Below are 24051 nucleotides of genomic sequence, written 5' to 3'. Positions count from 1 at the left end.
TATTGTGGAGTGCTGCAGATGTGTTGTAGATGTATTGTGGGCCGTTGTAGATGTGTTGCAGGGTGTTGCAGATATGTCTAGATGTTTGGATGTGATTCCCTTTGCAGTAAGAGGGGCTGCAATGTTTAAAGTACCCTGTAGCAACAAACTGACTTTCATACGTCCAGGTGGTCCTTCATGACAAGCAGCCTCATCTTATTGTTTCCTCCCTGATGCTTTGTCAGAATCTTTCCATCAAACTTAGTATTAAATGCTTGTATCAAAAGGAAAAAAAAACCTGAACTGAAAGAGAGAGACACGGGGGGTGAAAAAATAAGTTGAAAAAAATAAGTTGAAGGTCCTTACAAGCGTGCTATATATCCACGGCCATAAATTTGTAGTAAGGAAACTGAACGTCTGATCTTCTCGAAGCGTCTCTTGCACAGGAATGTCCGCACCTGCTTTTGTACCATAACTGACCATTTGATGCGTCGATCACTCAACAGTTTGTCAAGGAGAGCAAGCTGACCAGCACGGAACAAAATCTTTGTTTTCCCAAACCGGTATTTATCAGGGTCCTGTAAGATAACAATAAGTTAGTTTTAGATTTGACACCGAAGATAATTATCTGAAGGGAATGAGGGTAAAGACGAACCTCCTGGTTAATTTCAGTGAAATTAGCAAAAATAACTAATTGCATTTCATAAAGTGAGCGTTTTCTGGGTCACAGAAACTGATATTGTTTTGGTTTTTATTGCTGTTATGTAGATGATGGGTTAATGGTTACATGGCAGAGAAATTAAATTTGCTACTGTTTGACAACTGACCCTCCTTTCAAATAATGATTTCAAATTTTGGCACAAGGCCAGCAATTTCGGGGGTGGGGGGTTAAGTTGATTACAGTAACCACTGTGTTAAACTGGTACTTATTTACTCAACACACAAAAAAGTGAACAGCATAGTGGATCTCGGCTGAATTTGAACTCAGAATGTGAAGATGGACCAAATGCTGCTCGGCATTTTGCCCAGCATGCTAACAGTTCAGTGAGCTTGCCATCTTAATCCTCCACTAATATTGCAGTATAACCATTGTTCACAAAAGTTAGACCATACGGTGGTAGCTACTGTTGTATGACAAGGATACATTCTATAGTAGCACCATAGTATACTGTGCTGGTACAACGCAGTATAGAACCACCTGTTGTGGTACTATACTGTGATACACACTGTACAAACTAGTATGGCTTCTTGTGTACTATCTACTGTGGTGTGGAGGCGCAATGGCCTAGTGGTTAGGGCAGCAGACTCGCAGTCGCAGGATGGTGGTTTCAATTCCCAGACCAGGCGTTGTGATTGTTTATTGAGCGAAAAAACCTAAAGTACCATGAGGCTCCAGCAGGGGATGGTGGCGAACCCTAATGTACTCTTTCACCACAACTTTCCTTCACTCTTTCTTCCTATTTCTGTTGTACCTGTATTTCAAAGGGCCAGTCTTGTCACACTGAATCTCCCCGAGAACTACATTAAGGGTACACACGTCTGTGGAGTGGTCAGCCACTTGCACGTTAAATTCATGCGCAGGCTGTTCCGTTGATCAAATCAACTAGAACCCTCATGATCATAAACGACGGAGTGCCACGACTGATCTATTGTGGTACCATACTGTAGTATTTCTACTGTGGCACATACTGTACAAACTACTACAGTATTTTGTGTACTGTCTACTGTGGTACATACTATAGTAAGTATTACAGTATCTAGCACATTACCTACTCTGTCACCTTCAGTATGGTACCATACAATGGTATGTATTGTGATAATACCCACAGTGATACCTGCATGGGTTGGACAGGTAGTCAAATATACAAAAAGCAAAAAGACAGAAAAGCAAAACAGCAAAAAAAAAAACATGTGGCTTACCTCAATGTATGTCTTCATAAGTTTCTCACAACTTTCTCGTGGGTCCGATTTGTTGACGTCTGACAGATTCAAGAGTTGTTGGAACATGTAGAATATATTATCGTATGTTCCCCTGCAACAGAAAGCATACACAACAATTACACCTACATACGCAACACGCAATACACACACACATACATATATAAGATAACAAAGTGTATGTACGCTGCTATATATATATATATATATAAATACAAAATGGGACAAGAACGCAAAACATCCAGAAGACGATACAAAAAACACAGACGGGTCATTCGAAGCCTTTAATCTTCAGTGGACTGGAGCAACGTAAAAAAGTGTCTTGCTCAAGGACACAAGGTGTCACCGGGAATTGAACTCACGACCTTACAATCGTGAGCCGAATGCCCTAACCACCAAGCCACATGCCTTCACATGGCATGTAGAACAATTCAAGAAGAGCAGTCACAATGAAACTAACAATAAACTACAATTTTGACAAGAATAATAATAATAACAACAGTTTCAAATTTTGGCACAAGGCCAGCAAGCTCGGGGTAGAGGATAATCTGATTACATTAATCCCAGTGTTTTACTGATACCGGTAATTTATCAACCCCAAAAGGACGAAAGCAAGGTCGATCTCAGTGGAATTTAAACTCAGAACGTGGCAATGGGTGAAATACTGCTAAGCATTTTGCCTGGCATACTAAAGATTCAGCCAGGTTGCCACTACATAATAATAATAATAGTGGAGGCGCAATGGCCCAGTGGTTAGGGCAGCGGACTCGCGGTCATAGGATCGCGGTTTCGATTCCTAGACCGGGCGTTGTGAGTGTTTATTGAGCGAAAACACCTAAAAGCTCCACGAGGCTCCGGCAGGGGATGGTGGTGATCCCTGCTGTACTCTTTCACCACAACTTTCTCTCACTCTTACTTCCTGTTTCTGTTGTACCTGTATTTCAAGGGGCTGGCCTTGTCACTCTCTGTGTCACGCTGAATATCCCCGAGAACTATGTTAAGGGTGCACGTGTCTGTGGAGAGCTCAGCCACTTACACGTTAATTTCACAAGCAGGCTGTTCCGTTGATTCGGATCAACCGGAACCCTCGTCGTCGTAACCGACGGAGTGCTTCCATCCAATAATAATAATAATAATAATAATAATAATAATAATAATCCTTTCTATGGAGGGCACAAGGCCTTGAAATTTTTGGTGTGAGGACTAGTCAATTACATCGACCCCCAATGTTTCACTGGTACTTAATTTATTGACCCCGAAAGGATGAAAGGCACAGTTGACCTCGGTGGAATTTGAACTCTGAACATAGTGATAGGCGAAATACTGCTAAGCATTTTGCCCAATGTGCTAACGATTCTGCAAAGCTTGCCACCTTCATAATAATAACAATGATAATAATAATAACAACAATAATAACAATAATAATAATAATAATTGACACTCGGCAAGAAATGGAAGCAAATTTGAAAGAAGAAGAAAAAAAAAATAATAATAATAATAATGACAGTAATTGTTTCTGTATTAAGCCGAAGGCTAGCAAATTTGAGGAGAATGGTTGGGTACTTTATTTTATCAATCCAAAAAGATGAAAGGCAAAGTCCACCTTCACAGGCAACTAAATAGTACCAGGTGTTTTCTCTCCACCTGCAACCTCCCTCTACGCTACCGTTAATGAGAAATAATGGGACACAAGTGAATTTTAAGTTTACCTTGCAGGGAATCCAGCAGCACTGATACGGATGGTTTCCAACACTCCACAAGCCCGAAGTTGTTCAACAACTCGTTTATGGTGAAACCTGTAATAATAATAATAATAATAATAATAATAATAATAATAATATTAATAATGATTATTTTATTTATTTGTCACCAGGGTGAAAGATGAGGGGGACAATACAAAACAGACATATGTGGGGGTTTACATATAATGAAATGAAAAATAAATAGATAACAAAAAAAGGGGATAAATATACATGATATATAATGAAAATAAAGATAAATATATAAAGTAAACAAAAGTTAAAAAATGTGGGGTGGGCCTATGATAGAGAAGTAGTCCTTCTGATACAGGATGACCTCTAGGGAAAAGTCGAGGAACCCCACTGTCCAAGATCTCACTGAACACCAAAGGCAAGTACCCTCTCCAATTCCCTCTGTCTGACTCACAGGTCAACACTTAGAGAAAGGCCGTCCACTCTTGACATTTTCACAACTTTCAATACACAAACAATTTTATCTCCTTTGTTTTTATATCTGGTTTGCAAAATACTCCATGTGAATTTGTGTGTTGATGCAAATGATGTTGTGTCTGAGGAGAGTCATGTTGTGTTAATGCCTTATTATCTAACACACTCACTGGTTCGATTTCCACTCATTCATTATTTATATTTTTTCTTCCAAAATTTTCATCCTTTTGCATCCTCATCACACAAGGTTGCAAAAGCAATGAAAATTTTGGAAGAAAAAATATAAATAATAAATGAGTGGAAATCGAACCGGTGAGTGTGTTAGATAATAAAGGCATTAAGACAATATGACCCTCCCCAGACACATCAAAATTCTATCTCCATACCTTACAATCAAAAAGAAGTACAGATGATTAAAGTGACTGCTGTACTTAAATAGTACATTTCCATTTTTCCATTTTTAACAATGCCAGAGGATACAAGGGAGATAACAAAATACAACAAGTATATATTCTTTCCAGCATACAAGCTGAATTTTTCTAGCCTTGATTTAGAACCAAAAAAAACCCAAAAAACCTAGGTTGATGTGTACACCAAGACGACTTTGAAGGACCAAGACTTCCATATGAAATGCAGAAGGTTTTGGTGAAAATAGGGACTGTGTTAGAATGTTTACTAACATGTTCATACTACACACATAAACTAGGAAAATATGGTAATATTTATTGCTATTGCCATCATCATCAACATCACCATTGTTTAATGTCCTCCTTTCATGCTAGAATGGGTTGGACGGTTTGACAAGAGCTGACCAAGCAGGAGCCTGCGCCATGCTTCTGTGTCTGTTTGGCAGGATTTTTACAGCTGGATGCCCTTCCTAAAACCAACCACTCAGCAGAGTGGACTTGGTGCTTTTTATGTGGCACCAGCACAGGCGAGGTCAGTTTTGGCATGGTTTTTACAGATGGATGCCCTTCCAAATGCCACCCACTTTACAGTGTGGATTGGGTACTTTATAAATGCACTTACAGGGTCACCAAGCAGCTATGCAAGATTACATATATTAGCAACAATGAGTTAAAGCTAATATAAATACGATAACAGATACAGGATACTTTGTCCCGTGGTATGTTTATGTATACATTTTATTTAAGATTTTGTAAACAAAAGTGTTAGTGATTACAGGTTTCCAATGAGCCAATCACAAGTTCACTGTATTTCTGCCAATAATGATAAGGGGTTGCCCATGCATCTCGGGTAGAACAAATATTACTCAGCATTTTCGCTTGTAAACAGTGGTTTATTGGCAACTTTCTGGCTGATGTTTCACATCTTTTGAACACAAATATTAACAAAACACACGCACACGCACACACACACAAACGCATGCAAACAACAGGCTTCTAAATTCCTCTCTGCAAAAGAATTCATAGCTTGGTGCCTGATTACAGGTTTGAGTGAGAGGGGACACAGTTCACTGAATTTATCACCACCCCCCTATATGCTATCATCATTATTATCATCATCATCATTGTTTAACACTCATTTTCCATGCTGGCATGGATCAGCTGAGCCCCAAGCTCACACTGAACACTACTATCAGCTTTTGTACAGTTTCTATCGTTGGAAGCCCTTCCTAACATTAACCATCTTGAAGTGTGCACAGCGTGTTTTCTTGTTTTTCTTTCTGCCACTGGCACTATTATGGTTTCCTAATAACTTGCAAGACAAGAACATCATCATCCTCATCATCGTCGTATTCGTTTAACGTCCGTTTTCCATGCTAGCATGGGTTGGACGGTTCAACTGGGGTTTCGGAAGCCAGAAGGCTGCACCAAGCCCAGTCTGATTTGGCAGTGTTTCTACAGCTAGATGCCCTTCCTAATGCCAACCACTCCGTGAGTGTAGTGGGTGTTTTTTACGTGCCACCTGCACAGGTGCCAGACGAGGCTGGCAAACGGCCACGATCGGATGGTTCCCTTACATGCCACCGGTACTGGTATCACAGCTACAATTTCCATTGATGTTGATCGATTTCGATTTTGATTTTCACTTGCCTCAACAGGTCTTCACAAGTAGGGTTTGTGTCATAAGAAGAAAAGGTAGGAAAACGTCTCTTTGATTATTTAGTCAGAGGAGTATTTGAGAGGGGTAGGAAGAGCAATGTTTCTATACCAGTTGTTGAGAAGCTAAAGCTGATAGAGGGACAAGGCTACAGAGGAAATACAAGATTACCTCGCATTACACAATGGTGGGTGGAAGTAGCCGGAAATAAGGTAGAGACGGCGGTGACAAGATGCCAGAGTGTTTCAAGATACAAGAAGGTAAACATAAGAAAAGATAAAGACACTGGATCAGTGGGGACTGGGTGAAACTTTCACAAGCATCTAATCATTGGTTGGAGATAGGGGTAGGAGCAAATGTAGTGAATGGTGAACAAGAATGGAAATGTGCTCTACATAGCAGGTTCTGCTTGGATTTGAACTGCAATGAAGGAGGAGTGAAATCGGTCGATCCTTGGCAATGGTCACAGTCATTCCTTGTCCTCTGTGAAATTGAATCTATAATAAAACTTACTTGAATGGTTTCTTTTCATCATTGGGCTTTATACATCGCACATAGTGTGGGTTTGTGTCTGACAAGGTCTTCATGAGGCTGTTTAATGATTCTTTAAACTGCAACATTAAATAAAATAATTGAAATTGATTTCAAAAAAATTTGGGAATTTGAACACAGAATGTAAAGGGATGTAACTAAAATACTGGTTTCAAATCTTGGCACAAAGCCGGCAATTTTTTTTTTTTTTTGCTGGGGAGGTAAGTTGATTACATTGACTCCAGTACTTGACTGGTACCTATTTTATCGACCCTGAAAGGATGAAAGGCAGAGTTGACCTCAGTGGAAACACCACTAAGCATTTTACCTGGAGTGCTAACAATTCTGCCCACAAGGTATTTTAAGTCTCAAATCTACTAATTCTGTCAACCCACAGACACGACTGTGAAGGTTTGTGACTGTGGAGGCTTGGGCTAAATGCTCAACTAAAGGCGGTGCTCCAGCATGACCACAGTCAAAATTGTGATTGCGGTTTTGATTCCAAGGCCAGATAATGGATCATGTTTTTGATGTCCTTGAGCAAAGCACTTCATTTCATGTTGTTTCAGCTTGCTTAGCTATCAATGACCATCACTATGATAGACTAGCATCCCGTTCAGGGACACTGTTGAGATTCTCAGTCACTTATATGCCATGCAAACCAGGTAATTAGGTAAAGTTAAGTAAACTTCACGAGTCATAGTGACTCATAAGGGCCAGATTCCCGGTCTCCCAATTTTATGGAATATATATTCCCTGCCTGTTCCAGTTTTTGCTAGCTGAGTAGACTGGAACAATGTGAAATAAAGTGTTTTGTTCAGGGACACAACGTGTCACCCAGTCCTAAAATTGAAACCACAATCTTACAATCATGAGTCCAACATTCTAACCACTAAACCATGCACCTCCACAAACCAGGTAACTGGCCCAATGAGTTCTACGACTCAAGGTAGTAATGCCCAAGGTTTGATGATGATGACAACGACAATAATGTGTTTGTTCTGGCTCTTTGAGAAGGCACATGGACCGGTGGTTAGGGTGTTGTACTCATGATCACGAGATCATGGGTTTCAATTCCCAGACCAGGTGGTGCATTATGTTCTTGAGCAAAACACTTCATTTCATACTATTCCAGCTCATTCAACCATAAATGAGCAACCCTGCATCAGACTGGCATCCTGTTTAAGGGAAATGCTGGGAACTTGGTCATTTATGTGCCAAGGAATCTGGGTAATCAGCCCTGTGAGTCTTAAGAGTCAAGAAAGTAATATCCAAGCGACTCACAGACATCACTTTATTTCAGTCTTTATTTCACTACAAAATCAAATTATTCTAGCTGGATCCCACTGCAGAGCACCTTAGGCAAGTATCCTCTACTGTAGTCTTGAGTTCAACCCTCTCTGCAGTACCTTGAGCAAGTCTTTTGCATCTCAGGTTTAGAGTAATCAAGGCCTTGAGTGAAATTAGTCAAAAACTGTAGAGAAACCCAACGGATAAAATGTACCAGTTAATGGGTAAGAGACTTAACCTGTTGCTTGGGATAACAACATTAACTGATCCTCACCCTTACAATTAATAAAACCAGGTGTTTTGTCCCTTATCTCAAGAGTACTGGACACCTTGGGCAGGGGGTATTCCTTACTTTAGTACCCTAAAGTTTCTTCCTGTCTTTCCATCCAAGTCTTGGGTGCTGTTGTCCCATCTCTAGCTAAGACCTATCCTCCACTGTTACCAATAAAACTTCGTCCCCTTCACCACCACTACCACCTTCTTCACATACCTGAGAACCAACAGTCTGTTTGTGTTTTTTAGATTTCTTTGGTGGGTTCAGGTAGGATTCTTCAGTTAAGGTCGATAGTTTCCTTTCCAATTTCTTCTCCTGGAACAGTTCTAAAACAAATGGATTCTGAAAGACAAAAAAAACGTACTTCATTATTAACAGGATTCTTCTCACATATCTCTACAAAGAGATTTTGAAAGCAAACATCAAAACATAAGAATTTTAGCGGCAAAGTTTGCTTTCTTTTTACCATCATTTTTATTCGTCTCTTTTTGTTTCGAATTACCATTATGCATGTCAGACAAAACGGTTATATTATAGCATATATATATATATATATCATCATCATCATTGTTTAATGGCTGCTTTCCATGCTGGCATGGGTTGGACGGTTTGACTGAGGACTGGTGAGCCAGAAGGCTGCACCAGGCTCAATCTGATCTGGCAAAGTTTCTACAGCTGGATGCCCTTCCTAATGCCAACCACTCTGAGAGTGTAGTGGGTGCTTTTTATGTGCCACTGGCATGAGGACCAGTCAGGTGGTTCTGGCAACGACCATGCTCAAAAGGTGTTTTTACATGCTGGGAGCCAGTCTGGTGGCACTGGCAACGACCACACTCGAATGTTGTTTTTCACGTGCTGCTGGCATATGTACTGGTAAGGCGAAGCTGGCAATGGTCATGCTCGATTGGTGCTTTTCACGTGCCACCAGCACAGGAGCCAGTCCAGCGGCACTGGCAACGATCTCGCTTGAATGTTTTTTTCACATTCCACCGGCACTAACAACATGCTGTACTAAATCTGAGCGAAACTGAGCTCATTTAATAGGATACCTCTTATTACATTACCTGATTTCCAAAAGTGTATGTTAAAACAATGATGTATATATCATTGATTAAATTAGATTTAGAAAACAACCAACCAACCAACCAACCAACCCCCATAAAGGGTGGGGATGAGAACTGAATGATAGTTTTGAAATAAAGAATTATCACATCGGACAAATACTTACGGTGCTTTTTCTCAAAGTTTCTACTTGTAAGTCTGATACAGAATCCATATTTTTCTCCATGAACCCTTGGCAAGTATAGGTGACCTTCTCAGCAAAGTGGCAGACAGTGAAAGAGGTCTGAGAGGTTCTGGGTTTCTCAAAACACTGAGCTTTTGCCAACTTCTTCAATAACGACGTGCACCAGTTGGCGTCACTTCCATTCAACATCTGAGGAGAGAGGAAAAAAGTAAATGACCCGAGTAAAGAACATCGTGAGCAAAGACATGTAGAAGACATGTACAACACAAACTTTCTGGACACGAATGGTTTTGAACTTCTTATAATCTGCCCTAATTCAAGAAATAGGATCTTCAAATTCCTGTGACCGCCGAACTAGTTTATTGGTATCTAGCATAGATTAGTACTTTAGTATTAATAATAATAAGGTGGCATACTAGCAGAAACGTTAGCACTCGTGGTGATATGCTTAACGTTATTTTCATCTGCCGTTACGTTCTGAGACAAATTCCACCGAGGTTGACTTTGCCTTTCATCCTTTTGGGGTTGATAAATCAAGTACCAGTTATGCACTGGAGTCGATGTAATCGACTTGATCCTTTTGTCTGTCCCCTCTATGTTTAGCCCCTTGTGGGCAATAAAGAAATAAGTATTTATAAACTCGTGTCATTTATACTAATGTGCATGCATTTTTTATCTTAATTTAATATTTGTTTAATTTAGAGTGCGCTAGCCAAGATGACAGCCCCTGATTCAAAGAAAATCAGTAATCAGGAGATGCTTTGGAACTGAAGATTCCAGAAAATCAGCATAGTATTTGTATTTCACACAACAAACATCGAAGATCTGTGCAATTATGTGATTAGAAACTACATATATATTTTATGTATTTTGGCACTACAGCTGAGAACGAGAGAAAATGAATTAATGGAGGCTATTTAGATGAGGGGGTGGAGGCGCAATGGCCCAGTGGTTAGGGCAGTGGACTTGCGGTCATAGGATCGCGGCTTCGATTCCCAGACCAGGTGTTGTGAGCTTTTATTGAGCGAGAACACCTAAAGCTCCATGAGGCTCCGGCAGGGGGTATGGTGATCCCTACTGTACTCTTTCGCTACAACTTCCTCTCGCTCTTTCTTCTGTTGGCCTGCTCACTTAGCCAGCGGGGTGGTGTCATTTGAAGGCTAAAGCAATGTGAAGCGCATTGTGACCAGCGATGTGTAGCAACATCTGATAGCCTGGGTGATCACAGTGATTTAGATGAGGGAAGACAAGTTAGAGGTCTCTGCTTATCTGAATTTTTCCATTATTGTAACATATGCTGTTTGACAGGGACACCGAGAAAGATAGAGACAGGCTGCATAAAACATATTTGCATAGGGACAAATGTAAGAAAGCAAAACCAATCCTCGAGTTTTGAGGACAGCAGAGAGAAGGGAAAGCACAGAAGAGAAAAGGGTCCTTAAATTGAGTATTTACACATGTTAAAAAAAAGAGATGAAAGCTGAAACGAAGAAGGTAGCAGGTTCAATTTACATCCCTAGCAATGTTTCATTTGGTAGTTTACTTCAAAGAAGCTTCTGGAAAGTGACTTACCTTACATTCGTCATCTAATAAAGCTAAGATTCCCTGAGAACTCTCAATAAGGTCAATACAAGGAGTATTGTCGTAGTGGCTGATTTCATCCCATTCCAGACCTTCTTGTCTATACTCCTGCTGTTCTAGTGTGAATACGTGCTGCAATGGAACCAAAGACAACAGAACATGTATAATTATATATATATATATATGTTCATAAATACATACATGTACACACACACATACTCTTTTTACAGGGGCAAACAATTCGCAAGAAAAAAATATAAATTCTCAAAAATTAATTTGCTAAGATATTATTAATTTTGTATCATCTAGAATGGCTATTTAAAAAAAAATGATAATAACAGAATTAATAATATAAGCAATTGCAGGCCCAAGAAAAGCATTAATTATCGGAGGGATTAAAATTAATTTTGATCCTTCAGCTATATATATATATATATATATATATATATATATATATATATATATATATATATCGTATTTTCTACTGACGAGGAAAAAATCCATGGGATTAATTCTGAAATTGATTCAATATAGAAATAACGAACTTTTTTTTAAAATTCTGTTGACTAGCTTCCCCGATTTCAGCATGACGTGTATTTATACTGAGTGTATAATGATATGTGGAAATTGACGACTTAAAGCCTGTTATCAGTATATTGGGATGGAAATAATTTTTCTTTTGTCCTTGTTTATAAGTTGTGTATATATATATATATATATAGGTAAACAGTAAAAATAATTAACAGACATAGACAAGAACATGAAACACCACGGAGACGACACAAGAACCACAGGACGGGACATTCGAAGCCCTCAGTCATCAGTCAAGAACCAGATCATCTTAGCAATTTCGGCTGATTAATCTTGAGATTGCTCCGATATTGGCAGCCCGCCATGGGATATCTAAGCCAAGCGCATTAGATCCCATGGAAGAAAGCTTCGAATGTATACAACACGAGGACGGAAAACGAACGAAGTACACAAACAAAAATACAGAATACGTGACACCAATAAGAATACAAAAACGTAAAAACAATAACGGTAAAAATAAAAAACAGAACAAAACCAGGACGTAGGACAAGGGTCTTTCGACAGGACGAGTTGAGTTTGGGGCTGGCTTATGAAGTTGTGCCTAATGGCCGCAGGGAGACGAACAAATACGTGTTGCTTCGGCGACTGCTGGAACGAAAAGAGCGCTCAACAGTGGCTAGCGGTCACGTGAGAACAAAAGACAGGAGAAAGGGACAGATGAAAAGAGAGAGAAGGTGGACGAGGGAGGAGAAGAAAGAGACAGATCGAGGGGGCTGGAGGTGAGAGAGACAGAGAAACGTAGAAGGGGGGGGAAGGATGGAGAGGGAAAGAAAGGAAGGGGAATAAGGGAGGAGAGAGAGAGAGAGAAAGAGACAGATTAAGAGTCGTATCAATGCTAGAGAAAAAATATACTTATCGTATAAGGACAATTGTGGATACGTAGCCGCCGATTATATAGGTAAACAGTAAAAATAATTAACAGACATGGACAAGAACATGAAACACCACGGAGACGACACAAGAACCACAGGACGGGACATTCGAAGCCCTCAGTCATCAGTCAAGAACCAGATCATCTTAGCAATTTCGGCTGATTAATCTTGAGATTGCTCCGATATTGGCAGCCCGCCATGGGATATCTAAGCCAAGTGCATTAGATCCCATGGAAGAAAGCTTCGAATGTATACAACACGAGGACGGAAAACGAACGAAGTACACGAACAAAAATACAGAATACGTGACACCAATAAGAATACAAAAACGTAATATATATATACATAGGCGAATCAAAAATAAAAACAAAAAACAACAAAAGTCAAAAGGATGTATACAGTGAATGTATTAGATTGATGCTCAGTTTAAGATGAAAAAAAAGAGGGTGTGTGCCATTTTGAGTATGGCTCTTCATCAGAAAGAGGAAGAAGAAAGGTATGGAGAGAAGGAAAAGATATATATATATATATATATATACATACATATAACTATAGAAATATTATTATTTCTAAGTCTCTCTAAAGGAGACTATGGCAGCAGTAATGGATATTAATAGTTATCGCCAAGCTAATATGGCAGTCCAGAAATATAGGACGAATGCTGCCATTGATTAGCTCCAAGAGGCCATCATCTCTGGCTAGCTATGTGATACACGAACCTGTGTCCATTATAGAGATGGAAAATGGAATACATGGGAAACTCTTGGAGCTAATCAACAGCAGCATTCGTCCTATATTTTTGGACTGCCATATTAACTTGGCGATAACTATTAATATATATATATATATATATATCACACACACAAACACATACACACAAATAGCAACAACAACAACAGCAGCAGCAGCAGCAACAAGATACCCTTCCTAAAATGGTTGGTGTTAGGAAGGGGATCCAGCTAAAGAAACCATGGTGGGTGGATGATGATGATGATGAGAACAGGGGGGATGGTGATGGATGACAGGGAAGAGGAATGGTGAGGAAGCAGGGTGGGAGCAATGGGAATGATGATGGAGGTGGAGAGATGGGGAATGACAGTGGGGTAAAAGAATGATAATAATGGGGGTGGAAGGTTAGGGATGGAGTGGGTACAGGGATGGTGATGATGGTGAAATGGAAGGACGGTGATGACAAAGAGTTGTCGGGATGGTGACAATGGCAATGGTGATAATGAAAATCACAATACCAGTGATGACCAAAAGTGGAGACAGTGGTCAAAGGTCCTTTAATTAACTCACCGTGTTGAACTGTAATTGGAGCCGTTCGTTTGCATAATTAATGCAAAACTGTTCAAAGCTGTTTACTCTGAATGTTTCAAACCTAATAAAAACAGAAAATAACAAAAAACAAAAATTTTTTTTAAAGCATTATATAGAATATTTGGCTGTGTGGATAAGAAGCTCATTTTGTAACTTCATGGTTCTGGGTTCAGTCCCACTGCATAATACCTTGGCCGCGTGTCATCTATAGCTGACCAATGCTTTGTGAGTGAATTTGATAAATGGAAACTGAGTAGAAGCCTGTCATATGTGTGTGTGTGTGTGTGTGTACAAATATGTATGTATGTGTGTTTGCTAATACCTTGTAGCATAATGGTTTGGTAACAGAGACCCACAGAATAAGTAATAAACTTAGAAAAAAAAAGGGTTGATTTGTTCTACTCAACCCTTCAAGGAGGTGCCCCAGCATGGCCACAGACCAATGACAGAAACAAGTAAAAGATAAAAGATATTCTCATATATATTTGTCTGTGTGTGTGTTTGCACATGTACACGCACACACATACACACTACCTGTTGCCAGATATATACACCTGAACAAATCTATAGATATTATAATTAAATAAACATAAAACTGTTAAGATATTTAGGTGGGAGGATGTTAGGATATTTAGATGGGAGGATGCTGAATATATATATATTATATATATATATATATACACCAACTGGACATGCACAATGTAGAACAGTAGAAAACAGATGGGTGTATACTTGATACGGAAGTACAACCTAAATTTATGCCCTTCAGGGAACTTGGCTTTGTAAACAGTCCATAAAAATGTTTAAATTTACACCAATAAACAACCCACATAAAATTGTGGATGGCTGGGCAGATATAGGACTAGATATCAGAGACTCCCTTCATACACGAATGACCATGGGATTGCACCTAGAAAGTTATCCTCCGAGGCACAAGTCCAGGCAGAATTGTTTATGGAAGACAAGTAGTCGCCCATGCAAACCAACCTTCCCTCTCCACGCCACCGATGTTATCCAAGGGAAAGGCAAAGGCCGATACAGCTTGGCACCAGTGATGTCAAAACTCATTTCTACAGCTGAGTAAACTGGAGCAATGTGAAATACAGTGTCTTGCTCAAGAACACAACATACAGCCCGGTCCAGGATTCGAACTTACAACCACACGGTCGTAAGTTTGGTGCTCTAACCACTGAGCCATGCGCCTTCACAGTACTAGATAACTAATCAAGAAATTGTTGGTTCATATCCTGTAAACAGCAGAGCATTGTGTCTATGATTAAGACACAGTACTCAACGGACCCAGTCTACCTGGCTGTAAACATGTACCACAGAATAGAACCAAGTCATTGCATGAAGCAACAGCTGGGGAGACACTGCAAAACTGACAAGTGGTTAGTTAGTCAGCAACGCAGAGTTCAAAACTTCCCATAGGCAAGGATGGTCTTTACCAGGTAGGATTTACCACTCTACTCCAAATGCTGTAACCTAAGTAAATCTCAAACATTAAACATTTCTGTAAATTTACAGCACTATCCAACCCAACTAACTCTGAAATAAATTGTAATAAACAAGACAATAAAATAAAATACTTTTCCTGCCTATTTTGAAATGGTGGTGAGTAATAATAATAATAATTTAATAAAATATAATCAATAAGTTGATTGCCTAGATCCTTATTTATTTTATTGACCCCCTGAGGGATACAGAGGAATAACAGTAAGAACATTAAATCAGGAAATCTATATCTTTCTTTTATTCTTTTATTTGTTTCAGTCATTTGATTGTGGCCATGTTGGAGCACCACCTTTAGCCAAAAAGAGCAAACCCTGGAACTTATTCTTTGGAAGCCTAGCACTTATTTTATTGGTCTCTTTTGCCAAACCACTAAGTTATGGAGATGTAAGCTCACCAACATTGGTTGTCAAGCAATGGGGGTGGGCGGGTGGGGGGAACAAACACACACACACACACACACACACAACGGGCTTCTTTCAGATTTTGTCAACCAAATCCACTCACAAGGCTTTGGTCGACCTGAGGATATAGTTGAAGACACTTGCCCAAGATGTCATGCAGTGGGACTGAACCTGGAACCATGTGGCTGGTAAGCAAGCTACTTGCCACACAGCCACTCCTGCACCTCATCAATTCTGCCACTTATCTACCTTAAAGTCAATGAAGTAATTACAATGATAATAATTCCTTATAATATAAGCACAAAGGCCTGAAAATTTGGGAGCAGGGTGGTTAGTCGATCACACTGGTCTCAGTGGTCAACTGGTACTCATTTGATCAACTATGAAAGAACGAAAGGCAAAACTGACCTCAGTGGAATTTGAACTCAAAGCAAATACCACTAAGCATCTTTTGTGTGGCATGCAAATTTCTCAACCACACACACAATTAAGCAAAAGGCATTGGTGCTCTGTCAACTACAACGATGAGGGTTCCAGCTGAGCCAATCAACGGAACAGCCTGATCATGAAATTGACATGCAAGTGGCTGAGCATTCCACAGACGCGTGTACCCTTAACGTAGTTCACTGAGAGATTCAGCATGACATAGAATGTGGCAAGGCTGGCCCTTTGAATTGCAGGTACTACTCATTTTCGCCAGATGTGTAGACTGGAGCAACGTGTAAAAGTATCTTGCCCAAGGACACAGTGTCACTGGGAACTGAACTCACAACTTAACGATTGTAAGCCAAGTACCTAACCACTAAGCCACATTCCTTCACTCAAATAGTATTATCCCTTTAACAGTCAAATTCCTGTATCAAATGTAATGCTTATATATTCACATTGTTTTGAATTAATCATGGATTATCTTATAGCTTCAAGATTTTGATCATATGATTTTTAATTTGAGAATGATATTCTTTTCTTCTCTAGGCACAAGGCCTGAAATTTTGAGGACAGGGTAATTAGATCAACCCCAGTACACAACTAGTACTTAATTTATCGACCCTGAGAGTATGAAAGGCAAAGGCGACCTCGGTGAAATTTGAACTCGGAACATAAAGACAGACGAAATACCTATTTCTTTACTACCCACAAGGGGCTAAACACAAAGAGGACAAACAAGGACAGACAAACGGATTAAGTCGATTATATCGACCCCAGTGCGTAACTGGTACTTATTTAATCGACCCCAAAAGGATGAAAGGCAAAGTTGACCTCGGCGGAATTTGAACTCAGAACATAACGGCAGACGAAATACCTCTAAGCATTTCACCCGGCGTGCTAACATTTCTGCCAGCTCACTGCCTTATTTGAGAATGATATTGTGGAGTATGTGTGAGAGTTCAAATCTGGTTGGTTTGAATGTAAGACAGGTAGAATATTTGAGCCAGATATGGACAGTTTCAATGCTAACAGGTTAAAGAATTCAATTAAGTAAGAAGAGTAAAAAAAAATCAATAATTAAAACTAGAACAAACCCGTAGATATCGAGCACTCCAATGAAGTTTTGGGTGTCTTCATGTGTCAGGAGATTCCGATTAATTTTGGCTACAATCCAGTCAAAGACCCGCGCGTAAATGAATTTAGCGAGAGCATCTCTACCATACCCGGCCTGCAATCACAATGAAACATCATGAGTGAACAAGAATAATATATTATACACAAAAACTAATTCAAAAACAAAAAAAAAACACTACTCAACAAGAACAAAAACATCTAAAACAAAAAAGATTTTTTAAATATTTTTCAAGTAAAGTTTTTGCGGTGGATTTACCAGGCGAGTAATTTCATCTGAGACCATGTTTTGAAACTAAAATGATTGTGGTATGGAAGACACGTCCTAGCCATTCTAAAACACACAAAGACTGTTATCTTCATCTAAGGCTGACAAAATTTTCATTGCACAAAATGTCTCCTGGATTCTAACATTAGTGACCAGGCCACAATTTGTGTGATGAAAATTTTGACACCTAATAACAAACTTGATGTGAAATTAACAGTCTTTGTGCCTTTGTGTTTGATTATGTGAATTTTATTTTGTGAATGATATTCTTTTCTACTCTAGGCACAAGGCCTGAAATTTTAAGGGCCAGTCGATTAGATCGACCCCAGTACGCAACTGGTACTTAATTTATCAGGTAAATTTATCAGGTTGAATGGCTAGGAATGTGTCTTCCACACTGCAATAGTTCAACTAAGGACCAATCAGGTAAAGGACCTGGGTATCTTGGTGGATTCCTCCTTTTCGCCTTCGGCCCAGTGCGTCCATGCTGCCAACAGAGCACGCGGAATTCTGTTCTTGATTCGACGGTCATTCGGAATGCTCACAGCAGCCATATTCCTACCGCTCTATGTCATGCTGGTGAGACCCATATTGGAGTACGGGATTCAAGCCCCTTCTCCTAATCTCCTCAAAGACATACAGCATCTCGAAAGAGTCCAGAAGCTGGCTACCTGCATGGTTCATGGTCTCAAGAATTTGTCCTATGAAGAAAGGCTGAAGACGCTCGACCTTTATTCTCTAGAAAAACGCCGCCGCCGTGGTGATCTCATTCTCGCTCACAACATCATAAGCAGAAAGTGTAACCTCTCGAAAGAGCTGTTCTTCACTCCTGCTCCAGAGCGTTGGCTGTGGGGTCATTCCGAAAAGCTCTACCTGCGACGATTTCATCTCAATTGAAGGAGAGGAGCTTTCTCCATCCGGGTTGCGGATCCGTGGAACAAGCTGCCAGACGAGATGGTGAAAATGCCGACGACTGCTTTATTCAAAGTCTCCCTTGACCTCAAGTGGCCTGAACTCTTTACATGAACACCACCCTGTACTTAACTCCATGTCCCCCTACATGGCCTTGCTTTTTGTTTTTGAGCCAAAAAATTAACTAACTAACTAACTAACTAACTAACTAAAATGGGGGTTTTTTTCCCCCTATTATCCCTATTAGTACTTTTTAGTAGAGTATACATGTGCGTTGAACTTTTATAAGAAGTGGTGTGACAGTGACTTCAATGTTTCAGACTTTGAAAGTTAACAGGTCAAAACTTTGAAGTCACTGTTGTCTGTCTGTCTATCAGCATGTGTGTGTGTGTGTGTGTATATATATTCATATACAAAGTCAGAGAAAGAAATTATTAATCGAAATGTTATGAAATATTTTGGAAGTGTTGAGCTGTCTTACCTCTTTCTTGGACATTGGTTTCATGATCCGTTCAGAGGCGGAGGCGATCTGTCTGTTGCACAGCCAAAATGCCATTTCTTCAGCATTCAATCCAAGTAACTCACAGACAATACCAAAGTGGGGGGTTTTCTAAAATAATAATAATAATAATAATAATAATAATAATAATAATAAAAAGGTCACAGAAAACGAGAAAGCAACCATACTCTGGGATATGCCAATACACACAAATAGAGAAATTAAGGCCAACAGGCCAGATATAGTTGTCAGAGATCATGAAGAAAAAATTACTTTCTAATTAATGTATCAATACCAGCAGATGACAACGTTTCTCTAAAAGAAATGGAGAAACTTTCAAAATACAAAGGTAACTTGAATGTGGAGTCTAAAAACAGAAACAATTCCTATCATAGTGGATGCATTAGGTATGATAAAAAAATATTCAGACAAATACATAACAAAAACATCAGGACTTACAAATATATATACAACATACAGAAAATAGCACTACTGGGCACTGCACACATCCTACGTAAAACACTTTCAATACAGTAACCAAAAGAGCATCACAACAAATACAGCACATACCCAAGGCACACAGAGCTGCACTCGGTAGTGAAGTGAAAGCACGTTATAAAAATAAAACTACTGTAATAATAATAATAATCCTTTCTGCTGGAGGCATGGAGCCTCAAATTTGGTGGGAGAGGCTAGTCGATTACATTGACCCCAGTGTTTCACTGGAACTTAATTTATTGACCCTGAATGGCAAAATCAACCTTGGCGGAATTTGAACCCAGAACATAAAGACGGAGAAAACACCGCTAAGCAATGTGCTCAGCATGCCAACAATTGTGCCAACTTGCTGCCTTTTGCCACCTTAATAATAATAATAATAATAATAATAATAATAATAATCATAATAATTGTGAAGAATGAATGGAGTAGCTGTGGAGATATGGTATAGATCAACTAACATGGGTGGTTAGTGAAAAAGATAACCAGCCAGGTAGTTCAAATCCCATCATTGGCACTATGTTGTGTCCAATACTAGCTATGAAAAGGTACTACAGTCACAGGTTGTTGCACATATCCAGTTAGCAGAACAGCTGTTACAATTTGGCACCAGTGTCATCACAGGAGTTACCAGAACAAGGTTGTAGACAATGCCAAACTGCTTCAGGTCAGGAGCTCTAACTCCAAATTTCCCCTTCAGGGTTTATTCCTGAAGCTCTTCCCATAACTACAAAGCAGCAGAGGTTGGAAATCAATGCTTTTTCCTTTCCCAAAATGAACTGCTCCTCTCCACTAGACTAATGAGCTCCATCTGCTTGACTAACTTGCTCATTAACCAAAAGCGGGGACCCTAACATGTACGACTGCTTCTAATAAGAGTAGATCTGCAAAAAAAAATAGTGGTCCAAAGGTGGTCCCACATTCCTCAACACCCAGTAACTCCTGAACCAGGATCCCACTACTGGCTGTAGTTACCCAAAACTAATAAAGGCATACAGGGTATATAAAAAAATACAGGGCATATAAAGATGGACAGGATATATGAAGACACACAAGGTAAAAGATACATAGGGCATGTAAAGACATTAAGGGTAAATAAAGTTGTACACGATATATGAAGATATACAGGGTGTATATAAGATGTACAGGATACATAAAGACATAGAGGGTGTATAAAGGCATACAGGGTATATACACTATATATAGATACACAAGGTATATTCAGTTTTGATTAACCCCCAGTACATGATTAGTATGAGACCTATTTTTGAAGACAAACATTGATTCTAACAAGATTTGAACCCAGGATGTGAAAGTGGAGGTGCGTGGCTTAGTGGTTAGGATTTTGGATTCATAATAATAAGATTGTGGTTTCAATTCCTGGACCAATGATGCATTGTGTTCTTGAGCAAAACACTTCATTTCACGTTGCTTTAGTCTACACAGCTGGCAAAAATGAATGACCTTGCGATGGATTGGTGTCCTGCCCAGGTGGAGAATTTTGTACGCCATGGAAACCGGTCCTTCTGAGTCGGTAGGACTCAAGAAGGTAACTTTACTTTTTACTTTAACCAGGATGTGAAGGGACAAAACCAAGTACCAAATGTCAATTCTGCCTTTGACCAAGGTTTATATATGGAGAGAGAGAGAGAGTGGGGTGGGTAGTTGTATGTCCATATGTAAGTGTGCATCTGTGGAATGGTATGATAAAGCATTGCAGTGTGGTGCGATTTATGGCCAAAAGTAGAATGTGTAGAGGCAAGGGAATTATAGAGGGAATATGCAGTGGGGAGGAAGGAGAAGGTGGAGTGCTTAGTCTGTGTGTGTGTGGTGGGGATTCAATCTGGGGAAGAGGAAGAGAATAAGTGATACAACAGTAACTAGCTGAGACGACCAGTGGCTACTATACTAGTGGTAGAATAGACAGAGTGATATCATGTGAACCGACCAAGGTGGCCCTCCTTTAGATGCATTCTAAGGTATCTGTTCTAAGAGTTGTAGGAATATCTGGTAGAATGCTGATGTTACACATTATCATCATTATCACATAAAAAAGCATCCAGTCCACACTGTAAAGTGGTTGGTATTTGGAAAGGCATTCATCTGTAAAAATCATGCCAAACTTGACCTCGCCTGTGCTGATGCCATGTAGAAAGCATTCAGTCCACTCTGCAAAGTGGTTGGCATTAGGAAGGGCACCCAGCCATAAAAACCATGCCAAAACAGACACAGTAGCCTGGTGTAGTCTTGCACCTGGCTATCTCATGTCAAACCATCCAACCCATGCTGGTAAGGGTTGGACAGTTTGACAAGATCCAGTGAGCCCAAGGGTCACAGTGAGCTCCAGGGTCACCTCTGTCATGGTTTCTACAGATGGATATTCTTCTTAACACCAACCACTTTACTGCGTGCTAGCAGCACTTGTGAGGTGACCAAATAACTTTGCAAGATGACAAAAGAACAGGAAAGAGGAAAATGGAAGGAAGTTTCCTTGATTAAATGGTGGAGGAAGTATTTGAGTCGAGGAAGCAGTACTTTTATGGTAGGCATTGAGAGGTTACAGATGACAGAGGGATGATCACGAGTGCCTTGCTGTAGAGCGGTGGTTCCCAAACTTTTTCAGACTGCTACCCCCTTGGCACCTAGGCCACATTCCTAGCACTCCCTACTAACCCTCCCCACCACAAATACAGGCCACTTTCTGCAGCAAATTCAAAACAACTGTATTTCACAAATAAAACTTAAAGCTAATAAACCTATAAATATACATTTTTTCCATCTATTACCCCAATCTGGCCACCCCATTATCATCCCACTTTTCTTCAATGCCACCCACTGGATCTTTCTACCACCCCCAAGTCGGCTGTACTGCCTACTTTGAGAACCACAAGAGGAAATACATGGTTACCCTACATTATATAAGGAAGGGTGGACATAGTTGGAAGGAAGGTAGAAATGGCCGTGACGAAATGTCAGAGCACCTCAGAAATCCATTGCAAGTGTCATTTGTGTTCAATAGAGGACAAGTGTTTGTATTTTTGAGGGTTTGGGTGGGAATGGAATATTTTCTGGCCACAGTGGGAGGACCACAAATGCCTTGCTGTAGAGGAAATATAAGGTTACCCTGCATTGTAAAAGGGTGGATGGAAGCAGTTGGAAAGAAGGTAGAAATGGTGGTGATAAGCTGCAAGAGCACCTCGTTAATCCATTGCAAGCCTTATTTGTGTTTTATAGAGGATAATGATTGTTTTTGGGAGTGGGGGTGGGGATGGAATATTTTCTGAGCCAGAGGAAGAAGAGTCCAGTGAACAGTGTGATGTGGTGTGGTGTGGTGTGGGGTAGTGGTGGAAAGTGTGTGTTAGGAGGGGATGCATGTTGGTGAAACTGACCTTTGACACAGAACTCTGACTGTCGTCATCCCCAGAAACAAACACAATGTTGCCAAGGTGAAGAATTGATGCCACAACACTGTACATCTTCATTTGTTCATCTTCAGGAATTCCTAGAGAGAGACAAAAAACAAGGAGAGATAGTGAGACACATACATACACACACACAAACAAACACATATATATCATGCACTTAATGATTTATTATACATACACAGTAGTCATGACTGGGTGATGAAGAAGCTCACTTTGCAACAATGTGGTTTCAGGTTCAATCCCACTGCATGGTACCTTGATCTTCCTTTATAGCCCCAGGCCAACCAGTGCTATGTAAGTGAATTTGGTAGATGGAAACTATGGAAGTGAGCTGTATGTGTGTAATTTATATATATATATATATATATATATAAGTGTGTGCATGTGTTAGTGGTTGTGTTTGTATCCTCTGCTGGACAACCTGTGTTGGTTTGTTTATGTTCTCATAGCAGCAAAAAGAAACCAATAAATAGAATAAATACCAAACTTAAAAAGCAAGAGACCCAGGCTATATGAACACACTATCTACAGAATCTGTTACTGTAGACTCTGGATATGTGGAGACTGTGTCCCCAGAGTCCGAAAAATGCACACTTTCACAAGGTGGACAGTGTGTCCCTGAAATCTGTACTCTAGATGTACACCTTGGTTTTGTAGACAGTTTGTGCTCAGAGCCTGTACTGTAGATGTGGACCCTGGCAATGTGAACAGTGTCCCCACCAACCGATTCTGTACCTGGTTTTGTGGACAGTTTGTTCCTACAGTCTGTATATACGTACATCCTGGCTTTGTGGACAGTGTCCCTACAGTTTCTATTGTTAACCCTAACCTAGGCTATGTTGACAGAATATCCCCAGAATTTGTTGATGTAGTCCCTGGCTATGTGAACAGTGTGTCCCCACAGTCAGATCTTGGCTTTGTGGACAGTGTTCCCATAATCTATACTGCTAACCCTAATCTAGGTTATGTGGACAGAATGTCCCCAGAATCTGTTGATATAGACCCTGGCTATGTGAACAGTGTGTCTCCACAGTCTATATAAGCAGACCCTAATTTTGTGGAGTTTCCCCACAGTCAGTATTCTTAACCCTAATCTCAGCC

At 40.0% G+C, this 24051-nt stretch overlaps 1 protein-coding gene across 7 annotated transcripts in view; it reads right to left on the bottom strand.

Annotated features, from left to right (window-relative positions):
• Window positions 1-24051, bottom strand: part of LOC115219750 (unconventional myosin-Va) — a 272760-nt gene that overhangs the window by 117599 nt on the left and 131110 nt on the right. For all 7 annotated transcript variants that reach the window (XM_036509681.1, XM_036509676.1, XM_036509675.1 and 4 more), the window contains 11 exons: window positions 22915-23027; window positions 19010-19138; window positions 17312-17445; window positions 13852-13933; window positions 11081-11221; window positions 9491-9697; window positions 8479-8604; window positions 6681-6778; window positions 3627-3713; window positions 1900-2011; window positions 346-557 (listed from right to left, as the gene is read on the bottom strand). In XM_036509681.1, coding sequence (XP_036365574.1) covers window positions 346-557; window positions 1900-2011; window positions 3627-3713; window positions 6681-6778; window positions 8479-8604; window positions 9491-9697; window positions 11081-11221; window positions 13852-13933; window positions 17312-17445; window positions 19010-19138; window positions 22915-23027 — 1441 coding nt within the window. The remainder of the gene's footprint in view (window positions 1-345; window positions 558-1899; window positions 2012-3626; window positions 3714-6680; window positions 6779-8478; window positions 8605-9490; window positions 9698-11080; window positions 11222-13851; window positions 13934-17311; window positions 17446-19009; window positions 19139-22914; window positions 23028-24051) is intronic.

The sequence above is a fragment of the Octopus sinensis genome, linkage group LG15 (assembly GCF_006345805.1).
Source record: "Octopus sinensis linkage group LG15, ASM634580v1, whole genome shotgun sequence".
NCBI classification, from domain to species: Eukaryota; Metazoa; Mollusca; class Cephalopoda; order Octopoda; family Octopodidae; genus Octopus; species Octopus sinensis.
Note: the sequence above shows the minus strand (reverse complement) of the source record. Positions and strands in the feature narration are given on the sequence as shown.